At 32.9% G+C, this 26,501-nt stretch overlaps 1 protein-coding gene across 3 annotated transcripts in view; it reads right to left on the bottom strand.

Annotated features, from left to right (window-relative positions):
• Positions 1-725: 725 nt before the first annotated feature.
• Positions 726-26,501, bottom strand: part of Il1rapl1 (interleukin 1 receptor accessory protein like 1) — a 1,239,862-nt gene continuing 1,214,086 nt past the window's right edge. For all 3 annotated transcript variants that reach the window (XM_063243102.1, XM_013146969.3, XM_063243101.1), the window contains 3 exons: positions 25,912-26,055; positions 13,708-13,878; positions 726-13,229 (listed from right to left, as the gene is read on the bottom strand). In XM_063243102.1, the coding sequence (XP_063099172.1) occupies positions 12,511-13,229; positions 13,708-13,878; positions 25,912-26,055 (1,034 nt within the window). In that variant the 3' untranslated portion in view covers positions 726-12,510. The remainder of the gene's footprint in view (positions 13,230-13,707; positions 13,879-25,911; positions 26,056-26,501) is intronic.

Below are 26,501 nucleotides of genomic sequence, written 5' to 3'. Positions count from 1 at the left end.
TATCTGAAAATCCCAACATCTTATCTAAGACTATTTTCATAAATAATCTAACATTTCATTTTAATTTCAAAGGATATTTCCAGCCTTGTAGAAATTATTTCATCTCCAAGCCAATTAACATTTGCATTCATAGATTTCAAATCAGCTATCTGAACTGTTATATGTGATTTATATGTTTATGAGGCATAGATAGATAGATAGATAGATAGATAGATATATGCACGCACATGTATGGGGAATATATACACATATTTCATATTGGAGTTAAATATGTATATAATAATTAATCAGTACATCCTTTTCTTTAATTTTTTCTTTTTCATAAATTTTCTAACATTTCTACACTAATATTTGTATTCATTATTTGTCAGTTATACACAGAACCTCTTACAAGCTCAAGAATGGTCTGCACATATTATTTTTGATGTCATAAAAATTTAATAAACTGTATGAAGTGCTATTAACTTGTCTTGTTCTTCAATGGGAAAATAAATATAATTTTATACTGAAACATGAAAATATAAAATATAAAATTTTTTGATATTTTCTTTATAATGAATAGAGATATATGTTCATATGTAAAGCAATGAATTACTTTGATAATTATTTGACATTTATACTAACAAATATAGACCCTTTTATACTAACATTTATACTAACAAATATAGACCCTTTTTGTGGTCAGAATGTATAGGCACTGATTCAAAGAAGTTTGCATACGAAACTTAGTCACATTGCTTTATTTTGTTTTGTGTTATTGGTGATGGTATTATTCAATTCACACACAAAATTATTTCATGTCATCATATCCTTGCATTTAACCAGTGAAAGAGTAATTTTGAAAGAAAACATTTTACAAACTGGACATAAACCCTGTTTATTTTCTCTTAAAGTTGCACTCCATAAAGCAAGTCCATTTTTAAACCTTTCTCAATATTATACAAAAATATTCTTATGCAAGTAGCAAATGCATCTTTAAACATCCAACTTTTTTGATATTTAAAGCAGTCAGACCAAAAATTTTCATTGTTAATCTTTAATCTAAACATAGAATACCTTGTGCTTATACAAACTGCTGTTATCATGTGCTCATGTACTCTTTAAATGAACCTGTCAAATATGCTCTGTCATTATGCATTAAATTATGTAAAAAAGTATAATCAGTGCAAAACTTGCCTATTTCTAAACAATGTTCTTCAACCTCCTCATTTATATTTGTTTATATATATATATATATATATATTCATAATTTCTTTTTGGAAAAAAATTTAAGGCAAGTGCAATCAAAATTACAAAATCACTATCTCTATTGCTAGCGTATGCAGCATTCATATATAATGACTGATTTCCTTCCCTCTTAAAAATAAAAGTACATATCCTATGTATGTGATCCTTGCCACAGTCAGCTATGTAGTCTTATCCATTAGTCATAGTTATCTTTAGCAATATCAACAATTCTCCAATCCTACACCAGCAAAAATTTCTGTTATCCCCTTCCTGTGAGTTCTCATCCCATGTCCAGTATTCACATGATGATACACAGCAAATTTTTCAGATTCCTGTTTTGAAGATGACTATGAATACAAGGTCAACTCCTGGCGCAGAATACTTAGGGTGCAGTACTCGTAAGATGGCCAGTTGTAAATTTACTTAATTCTATTGTGTTTCTATTTCACTTCAGTGATGGCACGGAGTCTGTAAAGAGAAAACTAAAGAAAAGTCTTATCAGTAACTGTATTTCTAAAGTTAGGGTTTGCTGAGGATATGTTATTTGCTGAGGAAATAATTTAAATGTAATCTGAAGAGTAAGTTATTTCACAGTCACGGAAACATAAAATAGACCAAAAGATAGGAATCCCACGGTAATAACTTTGGTGCTTTCACAGGCTTTTCTTGTAATAGTTGCTGAGTGCAATACCACTCTCGTTCTTTATAAATAAATAATTCAGGGCTACCGTGTAATGGAAAGAGTAGGAAAAGGAAACAGTTACAGAATTTTTAAGGGAAAAATAAAGAATGAGCTGATTCTCTCCTTTAAGATAAGATACATGTCCTTAAAGAAAATTTACTTGAAGAGAAACTTGGGTATTTTTAGCCTATGCAAGAATGTTTCACTGGGTAATTTCGTGATGAAGTGTATTACCTTTGAAACTCACAGGTATTTGTTTACTGTAGCACAAATTTTAACCACATTGAAATGCATTGATAATGTATATTGTTTTAAATTTCAGATTGTGTGTACATTATGCCTGTGTGCATACATGTACACTCATTTAACACACTAAATACTTCTCACTGTGACAGTAAATGACTGATCTCCTATTCTCCATTATGCATTCTGAAGCTAAATTAATGTATTGTCTTTTTTGTTTAGTGTCTAACTATTAAAACCTATATTAAACCCAATAAAAATTGCTGTGGCATATTATTTCGGATATGTTCTGTATTATAAATCATCAGTGGTAAGAATCGCTAGGATTATAAGTGAAATCTCCGTGAAGAATTTAGAAGAATGTTTCTCCTAACAAGAGCAATGTCCTTGAAATATGCACTGAGTATCAGTGACATAATCGGTTCATGAGAATCTGACATCAAATAATACATTCTTTTTAAGAAACAGAAGCTAGCAGTCTCAAAACTAGGGACATAGAGATCCAAATTAGCCCAGTGAGTTAAATGTATATGATTAAAACTACATTGTTGGAGAAAATGGTTGAGAGGTAAAATAAAGATAGAAAGAGGTTTGACATTGTGTAGGTTGTCATTTTGCTGAAATAATGGAAGGTGAGGTATTTAGCTTCTTGTCTTATCTCATGCAGCATTAACTAAATTTATTGGCACTGCATGAATACGGTTTTGTACTTTGTGCAGTTATGTACTTTATAGTAGGTCTCCAAATTACAAGATCAAAAAATTCCTGAGGTTTGTTTTATAGAGCAAACCAGTAATGTTTGCTTTAAAAAATGCTATAAATGCTTTTCATGCAAAAGAACTTGTGGAAAACTCTTTATTAATCTTTAGACAAAATTGTTAATTTGAATGAAATAGTGGTTAATTAACTCTAATTTAACTGATTTGATATTTTTGTATTTATTTTAACAACTGTCTTTGGTAACCTTATTTAATTTTATTTTTCCTCCTTTACAAATAAAAACAGAAATGACACCAGAACCACATTCTTTCAGAAGAAAGTTGTGTTTTTAATTAACACTTAACTGCTAATTAGCTTATTTTTCTGCTACACGGCATACTTTTTTTGAAACTATGTATTCAATGGCAATGGTAGGTGACTTTTTTGAGTCAAAGAAGACTAATTTTCCCCTCTTCTTGGGTTATTTTCAGTTGTATAATTTTCAATTCTTTGGGTTTTATTTCAATTATTGACTTTTATGGTGAGTACAGATATAACGATTAGGGAGCAATTATTTAAAAAGTAATACTCATGTTTACTTATTGTGTAATTTTTCAACTGCAATGTTTAATTTTCCATTCCAAAGAGCACCAGTTTTTGGAATAACAAATCAATGGATTCTACACCTGTATATCTCAAAAAGCATTTGGTGGGCTTCTGCACTAGAATTACCTGGGAAACATGCTAATAAATACTGGTCACTACTCCAACCTTACTGAGGTTCAATCCAACTTATTTTATTTTTTAATATGCTTTTGGTCCTGGGAACTGACCTAGGGTCTTACACATGGTAAGCATGCAATATACCACTGACAAGCACCCCAATTTGAAATTTCATTTTTAACAAGCAAAAGATTTGAGAACCGTTTGTTTGGTTCCTGTAGTTTTTAGTTCTGATTGTCCTCTAGAATCACCTATAATGTTTGTTACGAAAACACTAACCGGCCTAGTGTGATGATGCACACATGTAATCCTAGCATGGGGAGGCTGAGGCGGAAAGTTCACAAGGAACTCCAGGCTAGTATGGGCTACATAGTACATTCAAGGCCAGGCTGAACTATATAGTGAGATCTTTTCTCAAAAAAAGACAGAAAACAAAAGAGAAAAGAGAACACTAACATTAGGGAGAAATTCTATACCAACTAGTTACATCTGAATCTCTGGGATTTTGGGGATGTTTTAAATCTTCTCAGGGACTTTGAAGCACACCCAGAACTTCATAGTATTATAGTTAGAGGGATGCTATGAAAGAATTATTTCACACTTGACCAAATTTTTATGTCATATCAAATATGACAAATCATTATTCCTATGATACATTATATTTATTAATCAATTTCCTATTTTCTCCCGGAAAATTATGCTAAAAATGTTTCTCTGTTCAGCCTGATATTATCTAAGAAAGGATTTTCATTTACATTTTCTTTCAAGCTTATAATTCTTTAGAATTTGTATTGCTAAGTGTAACAGAATTAGAACACTTGATTTACGTTAAATCCCTTATTGATTTTTCATAATCTTATACTCATTATTTATGTAGATTTTGGGCATGTTCTTCTCCTCCTCTGTTTTAGGAATATTTTATCTTTTGTAAGTGTTTCTTCATTGGCTCATATTTTTGCCAGTGTAAAAAAAGAGCTGATTTAGCTGTTTTTTATAAGCCAGTTATTCACAGTCTACTTTTTCACCATGGCTCTTTTTTTTTAATTGTTATCTATCTATGCTTTAATTTAAAACTCGTAAGTGTATATCTTTCCACAATTAAGCAAAAATTATGAACAGTATCCATAAATTATTGATTTTGATGTTCTATCAGTTTTATTTATGTTTTCTAAAGTCCTGATTAATTCTAAATCAGTTATAAAACACTTCAAGAAAAATCTCCCTCAGTGTAGAATGAAAAGGCAATTGATATCAAAATTTCTAATTTGGGCAAATACTTTGCTAATGTATTTGTCAAACTGTGCCTTTTGTATTCTTCAGAAACTTACCCTACCCTCCTGCCCACAAGTCAGGACTCTACCTATACTAGCTTATTTTGGACACGAAGCATCGATTGAAGAAATACAGGATTAATTGAAGAATTCACCTGAATAATTCTTATAGGACTTGTATAGATACCAAAAATCCCACAGCAATAAGTGATTGAATTATTAAAATATTACAATTAACTGAACATTTGCCTCATTATATGCTTCTACTTCATGGTTAAATTTATATCTGATAGTAATTAGGAATTTTCAAAAAAATAGATGCTTCATTAGTGTTGGTTTTTTAAACAACTGTCAATAATGAATATAATTGAAAATTGCTCAGAATTTATGTGTAAGTCTGAAGCACATGAATTATCCCAAACATTCTTCAACTATAGAGACATTTTCCTGATATTTTGAATGATGTATCATCTTCCAAAATGCACAGTTTAAAATATACTATAAAAATTAAACATTGAGTTTTATTCCGTATTTACTTTTCTTAACAGAGGTTACTGTTGTCCATTAAAAAAACCGACTGAGGTAGAAATAACTATGAATTTTTAAATATATTAATAAGTTTGAAGCCTCAACTCACATAACCTTATAGGGTTTTAAGCTATTACTTTAAATTTTCATAATGATTTATTTCTGTTTTGTCTTTCATAAGTGTTCTTTAAAAGGCTGCTCTCTTAAGATATGAATTCTGCTTAAATAACCAATTCATTTTAAGAGGCTTATGGTTATTCCCTTGCTATGCTTGTGATGGAAAGATTTACCACCTTTTCTTCCCTCAAATAAATAACTAAGTAACTAAATAAGTCTTTGTCTTAAATATAATGTGAAAAATAAGGCCGAAAATTTTTCTCTTTACGAATAATTGAGCACTACAAGTACCTGCAAACAGAGCAGAAAAACAAGATGATTAAAGATCTTGGCCACTTTAAAATTACCTGAGGGGATTATATTTTAAGGTCATTATATAAATAATCCTTTCAAACAAAGAAATAAAATGCCTGGAGAATAAGAAATAAAAAATGGAAACAGTGAAGAAGGATTCACCTGCTATCATTCCTTTCTTTTCTCTCTCAAATATTTTTATGAAGCAAATATGTTAAATATAACATTGCAAAGATCATTAATATGATAATGACTTTCAAATCATTGAAGCAGCGATTCAAATCTCTCCATAATCCATCAGTAAGGAAAAAGCTTATAAATGGACTTTTAAAAAATCAACCTTTCTTTATTTTCTTCTTTCTTCTCTTTTTCTTTCTTTCTTTCTTTCTTTCTTTCTTTCTTTCTTTCTTTCTTTCTTTCTTTCTTTCTCTCTCTCTCTTTTTCTTCCTTTCACAGCCAGCTAGGCAGTTATAGGCATTTATTAAGTCTCTTTTTTCACAATCACAATAGGAATTAGGCCTAGAATTATAAGATTAAATAGACATAAACAGAGAGGGAAGGAAAAGTATAACAAGAGTTATCAAATTAACAAACATACTTAAATATGTTCCAACAACACATCATTTAATTTATTTTCACCTATGATCAGGTAGAAATCAGAAGAAACATTTGTAGCTTAATAAATAATTTAATTTCTTGAATTTCTATGTAACATATAAATTTATTTTTACAGGATATATAGAGAGCATACTCATAGAGAGCAACAGACTTATGAAACAACTATAAAACACAAATTATAATTCGAGTTTAAAATTTTTCATTTTTACACTTGTATTTGTCTATTTTCCTATCGCTAGTCAAAGCAAAACCAAATATATAATTGTAAGTATTATAAGGAAAAAAGGAGTGCCTCCATCACCTACGCATGAGTTACATACATTCTAGATTGTACAAAATCAAAAGAAGGTAAGCAAAACTAAAGGGAAACACTATGTAAAATGCACTTTTTTTTTACTGAATGTTGAACAAATCTGATAGTGTCTTGAGTTTAAAATATGACTTGAACACCAGCCGAGGAAAATGACTAAATCCACTTTCCTGTTTGGGTTCCTTGAAAATCTGAAAAGGTAAAAGATTTTGTAATTCAATAGATTATATGAACATACCTCCACTACTTCGGTGGAAAAATACACTAAGGGGTCTAGTTAACAGGAGCATATACTGCAAGGAATACAGACAACTGCCCATGTATCCTAACATTAAGATGTCTTCTTCCCAGTTGAGAATTAACCTAAAGCACATCTGATCACCCCCAATTTAATTGTTCATTGACTAGTAAAGATAGATCCAAATTACTTTGCCACATATTCATGCACTATGTAATGTCATTTCACATTAAATCTTTTTTTAATGACACAGCATGCCCTTTGAAACAATGTTATATGGAATACGAAGATTAAAATTTACACAACGTAATTACATGTAGTACTCTGAAGTTCATGTGCAGTTTTTCAGATTCTGCTTATTTAGTAATGAAAGTGACATAGTATAATGACTTTTACGATGGTTGTTTCTACGCGAAAGAGAATATTTTTCAGAATCATGGGCCCTATGTGATACATCAATAGAGGTAGTAAATGGTAGTGGAAAAATAGCATTTTACTTAATTTAATGAAGAACTGAAAAACATGAGATTGTCCGTGGACCCAGAGGCTATTTGAAGCAAAGTTTACTATTGAGGAGAAGTAATTTACACAAACATTTATAATGTATATATTCATGGTGTGTGAGTGTGTGTGTGTGTGTGTGTGTGTGTGTGTGATGGAGAAGTGCTTGTGTTCTCAGCCTGGAGTCAAGAAACGACACTCATGGAATATTGGAGTTGAGTTCCTTCTTTTTAGTGTGGGAACTTTCTATGGATGTTACTGAGCTTTGATAAGGCACATAAAATTTGGAGTATGATTAACTCTCATCATCATCCTTCTCTTTATTCAAATTTCGTAGCTCCTTGCAATAGGATCTCAATTTCTTAGCATAGCATGAACTTTCACTTTGCTGGCAATCACAAGTAATAGCTAAAACTTTAATCACAACCTCACTTTAGTTCATTTTCCAAAGTCTCTATATTGTTCCAAAACCTTATCATACTTTAGGAAACTAAAAAACTTAACTGCTGAAAGTCAAATATATAATTGATTCTAAATTTTTACATAAGAAAAACAGGTCCTTTCTGGAAAAATCACATTAAGCAATTACTTCTTCTCTTCCTATACTGTTATTTCTTAGGTTTGCAAAAAGAAACATGATTAAATATGAATCATAAAGAAGTTTACACATCACTAAATTGCTTGATTTTGCTTTCCACCTATATTATTTTTAATTAAAATATTAAAATAAATGATTCCAATAATAATCAGCAATTCTTATTCATCAAAGTGTAAATGATTTGTTCTCATATGGAGCTTTTTTTTCAGTATACAAGAGGTTTCCCGAAGAGGCCATTTTGGAAGAGGAACTGCTTATAGTAGAAGAACAATAATCACTCTCTTGAATTTTCATGAATGAAAGTAGGATATGAGACACAACAATAACTTCAAGGTACGTGAGCTATTTAAAAATCAGTATATGATAATGTCTTCTAAATCCAAGCATGAGTAGCATTTTGGATAATGAGTATCCTGTGATTCACATTCAGGAAAAAGGTTTTTACACACCATCATTTTGTCTGGAATTCCAAGGACTTACTTTCTTTGATCTTGTTTATTGACTTGACAGTTACATTGCTCAGAACATTCAATGGGAAGGATTCGTGATAAGGTGAGGAATAGCCTCTGTTTCCCCTGACAATCTCCTTTTCAGGAACCCAGTTACATTATCGTTTCTTTGTCGTAACTGTATGTACTGTCAGAAAACTTTTCCATTATAGTGGTTGTGGATCTGTAGGTAGGATTTCTAGCTTATTTAATAATATTTACCTCTATTAATTACCTATGTAAAAATGGGGTTAATGGTCAACCAAGTTTAGATCAGAGATAGTAATAGATTTTCTTCTTCCATCTCTCTGTATTTTCTTCCCATCTGACACATCACTTGGAAGATGTTGATGCTATCTTTGAATTTCAATACACTGTCTTCTTGGATTAACGATACAACTAAAAATGCTAATTGTAAATGAAAGAAATTAAGCATAAATTTAAAAATACTCCATCAAAAAGGAGAATTACTGTATCATTCTAGAATCAGAAATACTTCACAAAAGTACGAATGAGTGTTTTCCTAGAAAGCATGATCTTAATTTACATAAATGACATCTGAACAGTGAAAGACTATTCTAGGATAAACAAAATTTACCTACAGTTTAGGGGTTGGTTCTCAGTTAATATTTGTTCTTGTTACAAAATGCTTAATAATAATGAAATATGTAAGAAGCCAGCATCTATAATTTTACTATTAAGTCAATAGGGCCCAAATACATATACTATGAAGAAAATAATCACAAAAATGACTGGCTGTTTCAACAATTAGGTGTTTAGCTTAGACATATAGAAGGTTCGGGTCTAAACTCATGTTTTGGATTTATTTCATAGAATTGATCTAAACTTAAGTCAGCTGGATATACAAGATAAAAATGTCTTCTCTGCTCAGAGAAGACCTAAGGTATTAAATTTAAATTCGTATTAAATAATCAAATATTTGAGCATCAGAATAAAGTGTAGGATGCTCAGAAGCAGAGAATTGAGATTATACTAAAGAACTGGATGGACTTTTGAATCCACAATATATCATTCAGAGCCCAAGCGGTGACTGATGAAAAACAGGCAATACCAAACAACACACATGTCCAAGTCTGGAAGTCCATTCTCTCCCCCAGCTTGGCTAACATATTCACATTTTCAACTGCATTTTTACAAACTAGAGTATTGTTATCCCCAGAACCCCATCAGAAAAAAAGAGAAGGATGAAACCTAAACACTAGGGGAAATGCATTTTTTTCTCATTTTATTTGAGTTCTAACAGAACTTTTGTTAAACATAGAGCACGTGAACACATGACAGTTTCCTTTGTCTGTTGTCATATGGAGCTGATAGAGGAATATTTGGGAGGAATGTTCCTAAAGCCATAAATAGCTTCTTTTGCATTTATTTATTTTTAAAATATGACAAAGCATTAGAGGAAAAAAGTTTCTTAAATTGTGAGAATATCAAATATTACCCATCAATCCCTGAATCATGCTATTCAAAGTGCTTAAATCTACACTAAAAATAGAACAAAAAATGTATTCCCAATGCAGCTAAATTAACACCTATGGATGCCTAAAATATGATTGTGATCTGATTACTTCCTCTACATTTATTCCACACTTCCATCGTGCACTTAAGAAATGAAAAATAAGAAAATAAAACCCAAAAATAAACCAGGCCATTGGTACATTTACACTTTTCTGAGTACTGGGGGATTTTGGTATCCAGTCCAATGAGGTTCACTTCTATCTGTTCATGACAGGTGTCCATAGTACAATGTAAACAATGGCCTTCTCAAATTCTAAAAATAACCCAATGTGCAAAGCTGACTTTAAATTTTCACACATCCTCACAGCTTCACTTCTGGTTTTTGAAAATATGATACAATCCAAGGGGAGCACAGGAATAAAGACAGATTGTAGAGAAAGACCCAGGCAAGTTGTCAGGGAAGTAAACATTTTTAAGCAAATAAAAATTAACGTACACGCTAAGAATCCTTTACCTTGTCACACAGATACTGAAATCTTCTCATTGTAACAAAATGTTTATACTCATCCCTAAGATTGTAGTTCTCTCTTATACCCTCGGTGAAATCTGTTGCAGTTTATACATTTTCTTTTTTGGCCAACTCACATCTTAGCATGGGACCAAAACTGTAGAATTGTTTTCTTGTTATATGTTAGCAGGAATAAAGCAAAAATACAATAGCCACTACACAAATCCACAGGGGCTAACTGTGATGGATGTTCTACGATGAATCATTAAAGTAATGAAGAAGTTCTATTATCTGTGTTTTTCTCACATTATTTTTTAACTAAATGCTACATAGGTAATATTTCCTTTACATGACTCTGTCTTCTGCAGGTTCCTTTGATACTGATCTTATAATGTTTTTAACATGAAGATGACATAGCTGCTTATGTCATTATTTTCAAACATAAAGCTAAATGATAAAAATGGATTTCCCGGGAGCATCAGCTCTCTGTTTCTGAAAGATAGAACCATATAGTTAAAAAATTAATTCTTTATACAGTAAAATTAACTATTTTAAATGCTTTCTGATCTAATTTAAAAACTATTTTGTGTAAATAATATTTATTTTCAAAATACTGATATCTGTTTGTATTCATGTTTGACCTCCTGAGTTCTTATTTAAACACCTTGATATTAATAAATGCTGCTTATTTCACAGACTGAATAAAACACCTAATTCTGAATGTAGCCTCAAAATTAATACAAGAGAGTTAACATTTAAATACAAGTGGACTCCACGATAAGTTTCACAGATTTTTCTCGGACTCTTTAGAAAATAACATTTTGTATAATACAAGGTGACAAAACATATTTGATGACACGTCCTATTCTTCCTTTTGCTTTGGAAGCCTTCCATGTAAATTTCATTTGAATTGCCTCGATTCACCCTTTTGAGTTAACTTGCCTGGCATTTGCACATAATCTCATTTGCAGAAAAATTATAGAGGGAAAAGAGGAAGTAGAATATTAAACAAAAACAGCCACAAACACATTCATGCCTTTCCAGGAAGTGATCAAATATAGGGCTTGATTTTTTTGTTGTTTTTTTCCTGTTTTTTGTTTTTTTTTTTTTTTTGTTTCTTTAGTTTTGTTGTTTTATATATATATATTTATATATATATAAGGGTACATCAACTCATTTGAAAAACGGAAATAACACTCTACCCCATTTTTACACCCTCAATCTTTTCTTAGCACGCTTTGTGGTCACTGTCAAGTGACTAGCACAACTTTGGGTCTCGAGTGTATTCTGAAGAGCAGTGAATTAAATGTTAAGACAGTTAGACCCACCCCCACCCCTCTGCAGAGTTTACACGTCATGCTGCCATTAGAAGGGTAGAAGTGGGGAATGAGGTGGGACAAGGAAGAGATTCAGGGCTCTGACTGGCGGGGCCCTCCTGTGAGCAAGTGTTCTTCTTTCTCTCTCTCTCTCTTTTGCACTCTCTTGTTTCTCAAATGGCAATGCTGGCAGTCTTGAACTGCTCACTGAAGGCCGAGATGGCCCAGCAGATCAAAGGCAGAACTCGAGAGAGGATCCGGTGCTCCTTGTCCCATCGGATAGGTTTGTCCAAGCACCCCAAGGAAATGTTAAAAGCGAAATAACATTTTTTAAAAAGGAAATAAAAATTCATTCTAAAACTAAACTAATGAAGCAAAAAAAGAGTTTTCTATCTACACATCAAGTCTCTTCTTTAAAAAAAAGTAAGTTTACAAATTCTAATGACATATAAAACAAAGTCAAAAAAATGTAATGGTAAGAGACATGGTAAAACAGGAAGACACTGATGCTACAAAGAAATTCCAAAAAACATATGTACAAGACCCTGTTTTTCCTCGTGTTCTAGAGATTGTAATGCATGTTTTTGACAGCAGCAGTCGAGGATTTAGTTCCAGGCACTGGGCTGCAGGTTTCACTCAAACTCCCAGGGATGGGATGTCCTTTGCTTTTCTGTCACCATATTACACTGGATATGCTGGTCTCCCTTGGCAACAGCGGCAGGATGGCACTGTTTGTGTGGGCCTCGTCTGGATTCTGCTCTCTGCTCGATTTTGTCTGTGGCCTCTGCCCGTTGATGAGTGTCATAGGGATGTTACAGTAGGTATGCTGATTTCCTATGGAGGTAAGAGGCAGGGTGCCAGTAGGAGGTACGTCGTACTCATAGCTTCGGTAGTAGTGTTTCTGACGCATTTGTGAATGGTACGTGTTGTGAAAGGTAGAACGGAGATCTGGATGGGCAGTGGCTAGAGCTGTGGAGGTGGCCGCAGCCATGGAAATGGCTGAGACAGTCTGCAGCTCCCCAAAAGGCCCCTGCTCACTTACATCTAAAGCCTGCTCGTGTGTAATGGGTTCTATCCTCTTAAAAGGCATTTCATACTGTAAACGTTTCCAGAATTTAGAGTTCAACTTGTTGCATTTTGGTCCATGCCATTTAATAACCGTCAGGAGCTTGATGGTGTGCTTGAGAGCCTCCACCTCCTGATAGTTCATAATGCCGCGTAGTTCACTGCATTCGATTAGTATCACTTTAATTTCACCAGTCACAAGCATGTTTCGAAGTCTGGTCTCCAGTTCAAAGATACTCCAGCCTCTTCTGACCACATAATTTGGAGTCATGACAATAATCAGCCGCTTGCTTTGATCTACGCATCTTGCCACATCTTCAATGTATGCTACAAAGAAAACAGAATGTGTAAGAATGAGTGAAACCTCTGTAGCATCTCTCACACATTAAGTGACAAAAGCCTTTTGTTGGGTAATACTTTAAGAAGTTCAAAACAGGCAAAGATCACTTTCAGTAAATTTGGGCCTTGCTTTCTCTGATGTTAGAAATAATTTCCAAGGATACAAATATCTCGTTTGATATCCTTGAATGTCAACTTTCATAGAATGAGCTTTTTATGAAATAATGAATTATCTTCCCTGGAGAATTGAAAAATTTCATATGAACACACACACACACCACACACACACACACCACACACACACACACACACACACACACACACACACACACACACCATCTTGAGAAATCCAGGGACACAATTTTAGAAGTATAGAGCCAAAAATTAAAACCATATGTAAAACATGAAGACAACACAGACACACTGAAATATGCAAATAAATATAGCAATTAAAACATTGGCTTACTTCCAGTTGGGATTAAATCTCTATCTGGTATAAACAACTTGTAGCCATAATGCTTTTCAAGCATATCAGGGAGAATTTCAAGAGCAAAACGTTCTTCTTCCCCAGTCTCTTGATTCCACTGGTCAGGATCCACTTTGGTGTATGACAGGTACGCATCATAATCTTTATTGTCTGTTAAAAATATTAGAGTGTAAAGATGAGTTCATTATTTTATAAAGAGAAAAATAAGATAAGAAAACATTCATGTTTTACTTCATAATTATTTTCAAATGGCCGATTCCTAGGATCAAAATAGCAGTCTTCATCACTTTAGCTCAAGTGTTGACTAATATCAAATATTCTTGGAACTAGCTCAAAGGTATAAAGGGGTCACATTGTCATTTTTGTTGTTGTGAAAAAAAGTAGGAAAGAAATCAGTGATAGATTGATGATGGCTGGAGGAACAGTTTAGTAGAAGGGAATGTTCTACGTATGTTCAAGGTGCAGTGCCGTACTTAGCAACTCAAAAACAAAACGAAAAGCAATGGAATACTGACTTTTACTATTCACATTCACAGAGATCATAAGGGATGATTATTTTTATAAGATTCACATGTTTGGATAGTGGTATACTTATAATGTAGACAGTAAGTTCTGCCAACCCTGTCTTTGGCCATCTGTTTTTGTTGTGATTATTTGTTGTTGTTGTTGTTAGTAGACAAAAAGAGAGAAAGCTGCACTTGGATTGATAGTTCAGAAATGATTTTTTGAGAGAGGGTAGAGAGACAGACAGCGACACAGAGAGACAGAGAGAGGTAGAAAGAAATAGATAGATGTCACTATGTTGGCCAGGCTGATCTCAAGTTCCTCAGCTCCAAGAATCCTCCTCCTTCAGCATTTCAAGTACTTGAAACTACAAGTGCATGCCAGTACAGCCTGTTCTCTCATTTTATAATGATTAACAGGCAGTCATGCCACAAACGGTTATGTTCTTGAACACTATGAATCCTGTCTTTACATTTCTATTTTAGACAGGATCCCTCTACATAAACCAGGGTGGCCTGGAACTCCTGGGGTCAAGATATCCTCCTGCCTCAGCCTCCCCTGTAGATAGAATTATAGGCATGTTCTGGTTTGAGAAATACTTTTAGAGATTATGTAAAATGCAGGTTTCTGTTGAAAAAAGAGTAAAATCCAACTTGGAATCATTAATTTTTGACTGAGACTCTGTTGTTGCATTTTTGGAATTGAAAATATAATTTAGCCTGCATGCATGTATAAAACATAATGCTGTACTGGTCTCCCATTTATTTTACACATAAAATAATGCCAAAGTATTTCTCATATCATAATCCATTTGATGATACGAAAAAATATAATATAAATGAAAAAATAATGCTAAAATCTGATCTCTCTTTCCTCTTAACCCTGTTCACATGAACATTCTTCACGAATTTGAAAATTGTGTGTGCTGACTTTATCATAGTTTTTCTAACATGGCATTCTAAAATTTTTTATGGTTATTTCTAAAAATAAAAAGTCACTTATCTTCTGGCTCTTGTTTGTCAGTTTCATATTTAGAATACGATATCAGGATTTATATTTCCATTCTAAATATTGTCAATCCAGGTACTCTAACAGTACCATCAATATTCATAACTTTTTCCATTGTGATCACCAGTGTAATACCCAATTATTAGATCAAGGTGAATTGAAACACTCATGAATTTTAGAATTTAATGAACTCAGCATCAGGTATAAAATCCATGATGGTATAAAACATCAAAGATTGTGGAACAGTTTTGATTCTTACTTTAAGCGACTTTGTGATACTCATTTTGACTTTAGGGACACAAACACTTCCTGAGATTGATGTCTATGCATTAATTCTAATAGTCTGTTAATCCTGAGCCATCTAAAAATCCTTTTATGGCTATATCATTTAAGGGAAAAATGAGAAAACCGTTTAATGTCCCTAAGGTTAAAAGAGTGATTTAAAAAGCTAACAACTCCATTATAGACACCCTGGAAAAATTTATCAGTAGAATTTCTTTTAAAAAAACAGTTTTTATAGGGCTGAGAGTTTAGCTCAGTTGTAAAGTGCCTGACTGGCAAATAAGAGGTCATGAGTTCATTCCTCAGTACAAAACAAAATAAACAGTATTTATGAGAGACAAATATTAGAAGATATTAAACATTCAAAAGGTGTCATACTTTGCTGTTTCTTTTATCCTAAATCCAGGATTCATTTATATATATTATAAATAAAGTCTAATTTTTACAAGAAATAATATATTTGTCATACAAGACTTTTTTCCATAGATCAGCAGACAGCTTATCATAGAATAATTTAATACTTAGTACACATTAGTATAATAAAAATCATTGAAAATAACACATAATACAGCATATACAATAATTTAATATTTAAGCAATAAGCTATTCATATGTACTGTCTATAAAACTTTAAATTTATTTTACAATATTAGTGTTTTCTAGTCTAGTATGAGATAGACAAATTAGCAACCTATTTCAGGGGAGGAATGTGTTATTAAGCGTAGTATAGGGATCAATAGCCAAAGGGAAGACACTGTAAGCCAGATTGCAGATTGTGGTATATATTGGTGTATATAATATTTTCTTTCTGTGAAGTTGTTCTCTTCCAATTTGCCTCCAAAGAGTTCCAAAGTGTTGAAATGCCCCTAAGTTTGTATTATAAAATAACTAAATATCATTCTTTGCTTTTGTCTTCTTTAGGCTTGAAACCTTTTAAAATAAGATCAACACACATACTGGAATACTGAGAGAAAATATTCAAGAATCAGAAGAGTTATAAATATTTAGTTTCCCCTTATTGGTAAACTCCATCCTTGCTTGCATGACATTGCTTGGGTTCCCATCCTCTTCTATGTCCATTTCTCTTACAATCCATATATTGTTGTTATGCCAAGCTGTTTTCTGTGGCGTACTTCAGTTTTCTCTTCAGTCCACTTTTCCTTTAAAAATATATTTTATTCCACCGCTATATAGCTCAGCAGCACAGCAATTGTGTGCCAAGCACATCAGTTCAATCCTTGGCACCAGAAAAAGTCTTTTATTCCAGTAGTATCTACAATCACTTCTTTATAACAGCCTCCTTAATAAGGATGCCCAATCCTTTCCCCTCTTCCCCACTCTTATTTGTAATCTCTATCCCTCAATTTAGATTTTCTGGCATGCATCGCACACTATATATGCTGACAGCATAACACTCATTTTATCTCAACCTCTGTTCTTTACTTTTATTTCATTTTCATTTTAATAGAGAGATCTCATTTCTTTAGTGTCTAAGCCTCAGATGCACGCTTAAACTATCAATTTTATTTGTCAATAATATCAAAGCTATTCATTGATACAAATTCATTTATTACGGCCTTCTCATTACTCAACTGTTACAATTATATTGTACCTGATCTTCACTTTCCATTTCCTTGTCCTTTTGGAGAAAAGAGACAAATTTGCTTTTTATATCTCACCACTGCTCATATTTTATGGTAGCTCAACAATATTTATGGATGCCCAGTTTTTTAAATAACTAGAAGCTAAATCTGTTGCTCATTTTCCCTAAAGTTGAGATTGATTTCCCTTATTGGAGATGATCTCTTCCACTATTTATTATACTATTATCTATCTATCTATCTATCTATCTATCTATCTATCTATCATCTATCTATTTATCTATCATCTATCTCCTGTCTTCTGTCTCAGACTGCAAGATCTTTGTCTCAGTTAAGTGAGTAGAGCTAAGTAAATGCTCAAACCAATCTACGGAGGGAATGAATACATGTTATTTTATCTTGACATCATATGACTCACATCCTATAATTATTTTCAATACCTGGGATATTTCTCAGGAGAGATGGTGTTGAAGATGCAGACACCATATTTCACAGACTCCTTAAGGAATCATGAAGAGCTATGGAGTAAGAGGTTAGCAAGGTTCCTTTAGAACAGTCTTGAACAATAGTTGCTTATTAGAGAGACCTTATGCTCCATACAAATGCCTCTAGGAATGTGGTTTTCAGCTTGGAGCACAAACCTCAAGAATTTGTTAAGACTTGCTAAAAATACAAACTGCTAGAGTTCGCCTCCAAAGTTTCCCATTCAGTGGGCTTGGAACAGGTCCTGAGAGGTTGCATTTATAGCAAGCTCCCAGGAGCTGCCATTGCTGGCCCAGGGACAACACTGTTCTAGAACAGAGTCTAGGCATGTAGAGGTCTCCTTATCAAGCAACTGCACTCAGCTGCCTGGTAATTGACTAGAACATTATAAAAATGAAACATTCCCTTCTACATTCCATAGTAAAAGGTCCAAATACTTACAGGACATATACTCCAAACAAAATAGCTGCAAATCCACGTTTTCATAAATAAGAGAGTAGAGCTGGGCATGGTGATTCATGCCAGTGGTTCTAGAACTAGGGAGACTGAGGCTTGTTTAAACGCAAGATTTTCAGCCTAGCCTGGGAGACATAGCAAGATTTTGTCTCAAATAAAAAAGAAGAGGGATAGACTTTTGTCTACACTAATAGATGAACTACATTAACGTTAAATGAACTTCAGAAATTGGTGTCATGACCTGTGTTCATTTTCTGGCATATCATTTTATCTGGATTTTACAGCATTTAAATTAACCTTCCAGTTAAAAATGAGGTATTTGCAAGCAGATCATTCTGGTGGAGAGCACCTGTGCAAGCATTTATGGCATCATCCTCAAATAAATGGAACATGTGACTGAGAACTAGTTTCTATCTTTCCCCGAAACCTATGCCAGTACAGTAATGGCTTAGGCACTTATTTAGCACCAGAAGCAAATCCATGATTTGCAGATTATCAGACTGCAAATTCAGTGACACTTGCAATAGTAAATTCAGCAATTTTTTTTACTCAAAAATCATATGAATTCTCAAGTCTCTTCTTTCTTCCTACTTGCTAACTGAATATAGCTGTATAATATCTCTTACACAGTTTTTGCTCTCTGGCTATCTGCAAACACATATTGATAAGTCTTAAATGTTTATGGGTTTTATGCGACTTTGAAAAACAACATTTTATGACTACAGAAAAATAAAATTATACAACTATTTGTAAAGGACTGGGCTATGACCATTTAAACTTAACTTTGGTTTATAAAGAGCTAAAGATTAGCTATAGGGTGTTATAAGAACCTATTTCTTGTGTAATTTCAGCCATCAGTTATAATGCTGTTCTCTGTAGAGATGGAAAACTTGTAGATAGTCTTTAAAGACTCAAATATAATCATTATGTTACACTTCCTCTGGCTTTCAAGAAATTTTGGCTGAGATGTCTCACCTAAATAAGTCAATAAATGAAAGAAAAAAGAAAAAAAACAGACAATCTAAAAATCCAATTAATAAATCATTTTATGATTTCAAGTCAAACAGCAGATCTAGATTTTATATAATAACTACTTATTTTACTATTTTTACAAATAGTTTTAGGTCAAAAAGCAAATTGACATTCTATGGGATTAAAAAATAAAAACATAAATTTGATATATTTCTAAGAAGACAAAGTAGAGGATTCTGCATCTATGATTCCAATTATTATGAGGAAGTTGAGTCAGGAAGTTCATATGAATACAGGAATTCAAGGCCAGCCTGTGCAACACAACAGGATTTTGTGTCAAACAAAATATTGTTAAAAATATTATTGGGAGATGGTAAAAATAAAACTGTGCCAGGGATTCAAAAAATACTTAGGTAGACTGATACATGCACCTCTCTCTTGAACGTGTAAGAAGATATTAGTTTCAATCTCTGTAAGACGATTGAAAAACCCAGAAATTCATAGATTTTTTTTAGAAAAATATAGCTGTTCCAATAACAGAAAATGTAAGTTGACAAAACCCTTTTCAATCTGGAGATGGTGGCTAGTTAGTCACAATAGAAATGCTTTTAGATTGACATTCAAGTCTTCAGTAGTGTTTAACCTTTTAAAAATCTATTGAATAGTTGTCAGATGTTATTGGCAGCTGGCCATTTCACTTTTTTAATTCTCAAACATTTCTAAGTCACATAAGTGAAACTGATGGAGACAGAGGTTATCATTCAGTAAATGGTTTACCAAAATAAGCCTGGAAGACCAAAGGATGTACTGTGAATTTCATCTTACAAAGTTATACTATGTGTTTAGGCAATGCATGTTCTTTCAGACAATTGTAATAAGTAGATATTATCATTCATATCATTTGAATAATTTTCAAAAATATGTAAATTTTTTCATGGCTTATATTTGACTTTATATACTTTCTTATATTTCTAAGATACAAAATTTCAAAAAAATCTATACAGAGTTGAAATAAATATTTACATGAATAAACATTAAATATATATAACCTAACATTTTTATTTTGCAATTATTAAATCAGTTTCTGTCTGTCTTTGTGTGTGTGTGTGTGTGTGTGTGTGTGTGTGTGTGTGTGTGTGTGCATCTTCAGTGCTGGGGACCAAAGTGGAATCCTCCTATATGTTAGGTAAGCATTCTATCAATTTATTCACTTTTAATTTCAGTTTTTTCATGGCAACTTCTGGTAATTGTATTCTTTTGTTTCATTTGTTTGGGTTTTTGCTTTGTTTTTTGGACAGTATATCACTATGTAATTTAGCCTAATCTTGAACTCACTATGTAGCCTAGGTTGATCTTGAATTCATGGTAATTCTCCTGCCTCAGCCTCCTGAGTGCTGATATTACAAGCATGTGCCACCAAACCCAGACAGTGATTGTGTTATAAAATAAAATTGTTTGAGTGTCACAGTACGGAATTTTACAATGTTGTTCAACTTTACATTTTTGTCATTTAGTATCTTTCTAGACTATTTTCATTCATAATTTCTCAAGCACTGAAATGTGATATTAGTTAATAATATATTTATAGTGCAATATAGTGAAAAAAGCAGCTGTGTTCAAAGCACAAATGCCATACTTTTAATATAACTCAGTTGATATAACATGATCTATAAACTATCACCTCAGAAGTAGTAGTGTTACCTAGTGTTAGATCAGTTGCCTAATATGTGCAAGAACTTGGATTCAATTCCTGGCATCACTGTAAAACAAAACAAAACAAAACAAAAACAAAATAAAATGCACATTTCCAAAGTAGTCTACTCTATTGATAAACGAGTCCCCATGAAAATGCTCAAGTCCAAAAAGTTGTTCAATAAATACTAATTTCCTTCCCTTGCAAAGAGAGCAGCAGGCAACATAGATATTAGGAGTTTTAAGAGGGTAACATGTAGCTGAATAATATAGGGACCACAATATTTGGAATAAAAAGGGCTTGATTTTTTACCATTTGGAAGTTTATGATTTTGAACAAGTCAATGTCCCAAACCAAACATGTGTCTGTTCTATAACCGAAAAGCTCATTCTAAGCTCTTCCTGTTTAAGCAAACTTTTTAATAACCCCCACCAAACCAAGTCCTAAGCAGCTTCTCAATGATTTACAGAGGAACTGTCTTTCACTGACATGTGAGGACAGTATTTCTTGGATGTATGAATAAAGAATGACCTTGTAAATGAAAGAGCACAAGAAATAAACTATATGGTCTAAGGCTGCACAGGTACCAATTTGTTTCATATACCTAAAGCAGAACAGATGTTTCACATTTTGAGCGTGGGATAGAGATTATAAAAGATTGTTCTAAATCATTTTTTGAATATCTGTAATAACTTCCAACATTGTACTGGAAGATCATTTTGCCTTTAAAATAAGAATTGTTAGTTATTATCATGTTCTTATAAACTTGCTCTGCTATCATTATGATTAAAAATGCCTGGAATACCTCACAGGCAGAGGGAAAAGTAAACAACAAAACAAAACAAAAAAACATTTCATATTCTGAGAAAAAGAAATGTGAAGCAGCATAACACACTTTTAAATAAAACTGAAAAGATTGCTCCAGGCAATCTTTTGGAAGAGAAAAGTAGTCTGATGTTGTTTGGATGCTTGTGTTTTCTTTTTAACTAGTCTAACTCAGATTATGGTATTTATGCTATTGTAATATTTGCTCCAGAGACAGTAGGTTATCCTTATCACGATGGTCAGCTAGTATTTAGTTAAAATAAGGCAACACTCCAGAAACAGCTTCTATATGCATTTAAACTATGTTTCTGATCAAATGTAGATGCCTTACCAATTAACACAAAGGATATTAGAAATAAGATGCCATTGCTAAAATTATTGGCTATTACTAAGTACATGCTCTTTGACATGGTCTCTGCATGATGAATACAATCTTGATATATACTATTCAACATAATTTAGACATACAACCCTAAAATATCTAGCAGGGCCAGTGTTATGCATTCTGGGAACATTCTTTCAGGCTTAATTCCACAGTAGTGCTTGTCTTTGTGAAGTACATTCTAGGACGTCATTCAATAGGCATTCCAATCTTATCAATTAAATAATCTTGCATTTTTCTCAGGGGAAATTTCTTAACAAAGCTTTTTTTGCCTGTATACACATGCACACACAAACACAATGTATTTACAACTGCTAGTTAACAAGGATAAATCTTATATGTGGCAGAATTTATCCAAGATTTCTTTCATTTTATTATGAAATCAACATGGTAGGGAGTAGCTAACCTTCTCTTAATCCTAGTAACTTAGTCAAAGATCTTGAGAATTATGCACAATTACATTGCTTTTGATTAGCCCTGAGCATGCATGTATTCCAAATGCCCAACATTTCATTTTGAGTATAACATCACGTATTCATGGCCCATATGTGTAGCAGTTCTGTAAAAGTAAATTGGGCAGGGGCTGGGGATTTAGCTCAGCGACATAAGCACCTGCCTTGCAAGCAGGCAGTCGTAAATTCAATCCCTAGAACCGATAAAAAGAGAAAAAAAATGTAAAAACAAAAATTAAATTGGGCCACCCTTTGACCACAAATTTTTTTGTCAACTAAGAAGCTTAAACTTGCTTTGATAGGAACAATGGAGATATTTTGATTGCTGGAGTATTACAAAAAACAGAGCAACTTTGCACTTGGAAAACTAATTCTTTTATAACTTGAATGATAAACCAGCGGGGTAAAATATGGAAAGCAGGAAGGTGGAGTGGCAAGTGTAGATAAAGCAATAGAAATGAAAGAATAAAGTGGGTATTCAAGGGGTACATTGAATGATTCTGGTGACTAGTTGGATATAGCAGGTAAGGAGAACGTATGGCCAATGAAATAAGAGGTGACACAAAACGCTAAGTCATAAAATTGACAACAGTGAAGAATGAGTATGGGGAGCAGGTGATACAAAAGCTATTTTTGGAGGGAGTTATCTTGATAGAAATAAAGAATAAGTAACTAGAAAAAGTCTACTAAGAAAAGAACTGGGAAAAGAACATTTAATGTTAGAAATTATGTGCTCATAAATGCAATTAAAATTGAATAGTAACTGTGATCCAAAAAGCTGAAAGCTGTGCATTGGGAGATAAGGGGTAAAATATGAATCCAAGGACAATAAAATCATATAAACTCATATAGAAGAGGGTCAAGCAGAAATGTGAACAAACCAAGAAAGAAATGCAGTGATGTGTACACAAATTTCTTAATTTAAAAAAAGAGCAAGACTCTCCTAAATAAGCCATATTTTAAACTAGAAGTAACAATTCTATTAGAGTAGCATGGTTAGAATTATGTTTTGACATCAGGAGAAATGAGAACTTGAAAGGCAAGTTTGATGTTTGTAGAATACTAAAGAATGAAAGTTGAAATGTATGTGCCTATCACTTTTGTTAAGATGTAAGTTTTAAACTTGCTACTGTACTGTCATTACTTCTGTATAGTTCTGGGAAGCAATGTATTTGGAAGTCTTCAAAGTCAGGTGAAATTCAGAATCAAAAAGGATTTAAGGGTGGGCTCCTGGCCAGTTTCCGCAGAAGTTAGACTCCTTTCATATAAGGAAAGAATACATGTGATTCTACGTGTGATAAGAATTCCTTCTCATAAAACTATTTGAAGAATCAATGCCTCAGCAGCTTTTTTAAAATCATTTTTAAAGAAATTATTTATACATTAACCTTATCCAGATGATAATTAAGTTCGTTATCTTTGTTTTCTTTGGGGCTAATGCATTCACAGTCACATCTCATGGAAAGCCCTAATAACTAGATCCCTGCTTGTGTTCAAGATGCCTCTAGGGACAGGGTGCTAATAAATCCTACGGCCCTTATTAATTAAATTAGCTTTCTGAGAGAACCTTCTCATTTGTTAGAATATTATTTGTTAGTTTTTGTCTGCTTTATTTTCTTATTTAAAACACTTTAGAAAGGCTGCAGACCCAGCAAATTCAGAATAGCAATGAAACCCATTAGATTTATCCAAGTAATTCACTGAAGTGTTTATAATTAATAGCATCCCCTAAAGAAACTTCACTGACAGTTCAACTGCATTTGTTTTGTATTTTTTCATTATATTCCATCATTTGCTATTTTCAGAAAATTATAACTTACTTTGAAAGTTGAAGGTTTGGGTAAAATCATTCAGAACACAAAATAAACATTCAAAACAATGTTAAGAGATAAAGTAAGACTCGTTTAGGTAACATGCTTTTCAAATATTGTCTACCATGCTAATTGCACGAACAATGGCAGACCGTTAAACTGAACATAATTGAGTTTTAAAAGAGAAAAATTATAGGTTCTCAGTATTTTATAAAATAAAAGATTTGGAAGTAAATATATTTTCAAATCCCACCTTGGCCACTTACAGTAATTCTTGTATTATCTTCTTGAGCAATTTACTTAACCTCTGGGAGCCTTAGTTGCTTTATAAGTAAAAGTGAGATTATAATATTGACCTGAGAATTTTTGGGAAGCTTAGCAAGGATGATTTTAGAATGTCTAGCACTCTGCTTGGTATGCTCATCCAATGATAGCTCTGACATTGACAATTTTCTCACATCTTTTTGAAGCAGTAGCACAGAAGGATAATAATTTTATGGATAGGCAAGAAAGTTGGAAACTAAGAACAATTAGGAAAATCATCACTTAAAACAGACACACAAACAAAATGACAGTTTTGCTGTAGCCCAGACCTCAACTTAGTGGGAAAGTGATGCCAACAAACTAGCGCTCATCTTCAGCCTGAGTATTTACTGTTCAGCCTATGGATTTATTCCAGACAACCATAGAAACGAGGCAACATCGGCAAATTGCTTCATTTTCTTTTGTATTATTTAGTGCAAAACTGACAGTTATGAAAATGCGTTAAAATACCAGGAAAAAATCTTTATCATTTTCATTACTCATTATCAGTTTGAATATGCTTCCTATAATGCAAGTTTACCTTATAGTCTCCAAATGACTGAAAAGAAAAATTAAGCTCTCAAGCCTTCCATGGGCAGTTTAAGCAGCTGACATATAATGATCCCAAATTTTTCTTAGAATGTACACATATTCTTGGCTGACCAGAAGCAATGAATAATTATGAGTTCTATGGAAACAATATTTACTCATGAAATTTGAGCAAAATGTATTATTATGAAAATGATGTGTTTGCACAATGTTTTAGGTGCTGGTTCACACTTAGAATGAAAATTAGCCTGTCTAAATATAGCTAAAACAACAAAATTGAAGAGATTGTTGGAATGAATGCTAAAAGTTCCCATACAGTTTATTATAACTGATCTGTCTAAGCAAGAACAAATTGAGATTCACTTCAAACTACTTGGCTAGGGAACACAATTAAAAGAGACACTCCTTACCTATAGAAAAGTAAGCTGGCCTTTCAGTAATGATTACAAGGTAAGAGAAAATGAACACTCTGACAGCAGTGCAATCAGTGTTTGTAATTTGTAAGTGCTGTTTGGAATAAATTCTAAAAATAATAGGTGTTGCTTTACAACCTTCAGAAGAAAACATCTGCTTGCTTCAAAGCAAAAGATACAAACTTCCATACAAAATAAGAATTTACAAATTGAACATTGAAAGCGTTGCTGCAGGGGCGAAACATTTAGCTCAGTGGCACAGTCACTGTCTGTGGAGCATGAGGTCATGAGTTCAATTCCCAGTACCAAGAAAGAAAAAGAAAAGAAAGAAAGAAAGAAATTTGCTGCAAGGATTTATGCAGATAACATTTCTTTCCACAGAAAAAAAAATGACATGAACAATTATAAGACTATTCAGGAATAATAATAAAAAATGAAAATCATCTTACCTCCATCCAGCTCCTCAGCTCCAAAATGATTCCTGTAGAAGAGCATGATTTCTATCTTGTAACACTTATAGATGGTCACCAAACAAACAAGCAGTAAAAGAATAGCACCAAGCCCTCCAGCAAGTTCAACTGTGTACATTAGCTCTAGAAAAAATAAGTGCAATAGATAATTATATAATATTCATATCTAAAATTCATAAATTCAACTAATTACATATTTCATTTTTGTGGATGAAACAAGATGTAGGTTATAGGTTACCACTATGTTACAATTTTTGCACGAGAATTTGACCTTTCTATAATTTTCAGCACTGTTTCTTTTGTAACTGCATAAGGCTGCGTGTTAACTATGTTGTTAAGTAATGGTACTTAGGGTAAAAATGAACTTTCATTGGTAGATTGCATTTGGATTGGGAGAATTATTATCTGACTGAAAACCATAAAACTGGCTTTATCCATGTGCAGCAACTCTTGTGAAGAAAAGTATTCCTTGTGGAGAACTGAGAGCAATGCTTTTAGAGCTGATTAAAAAAAAAAAAAAATACTAGTTCCTGTATCTAGGAACCTTCAAGGGTAGAAGGGCTTCTAGA

The sequence above is a fragment of the Cavia porcellus genome, unplaced genomic scaffold, assembly GCF_034190915.1.
Source record: "Cavia porcellus strain 051 isolate PalLab524CR breed Dunkin Hartley unplaced genomic scaffold, mCavPor4.1 scaffold_33, whole genome shotgun sequence".
Lineage (NCBI taxonomy): Eukaryota > Metazoa > Chordata > Mammalia > Rodentia > Caviidae > Cavia > Cavia porcellus.
The sequence above is the reverse complement of the archived record's forward strand: the minus strand, read 5'-3'. Positions and strand labels throughout refer to the sequence as shown.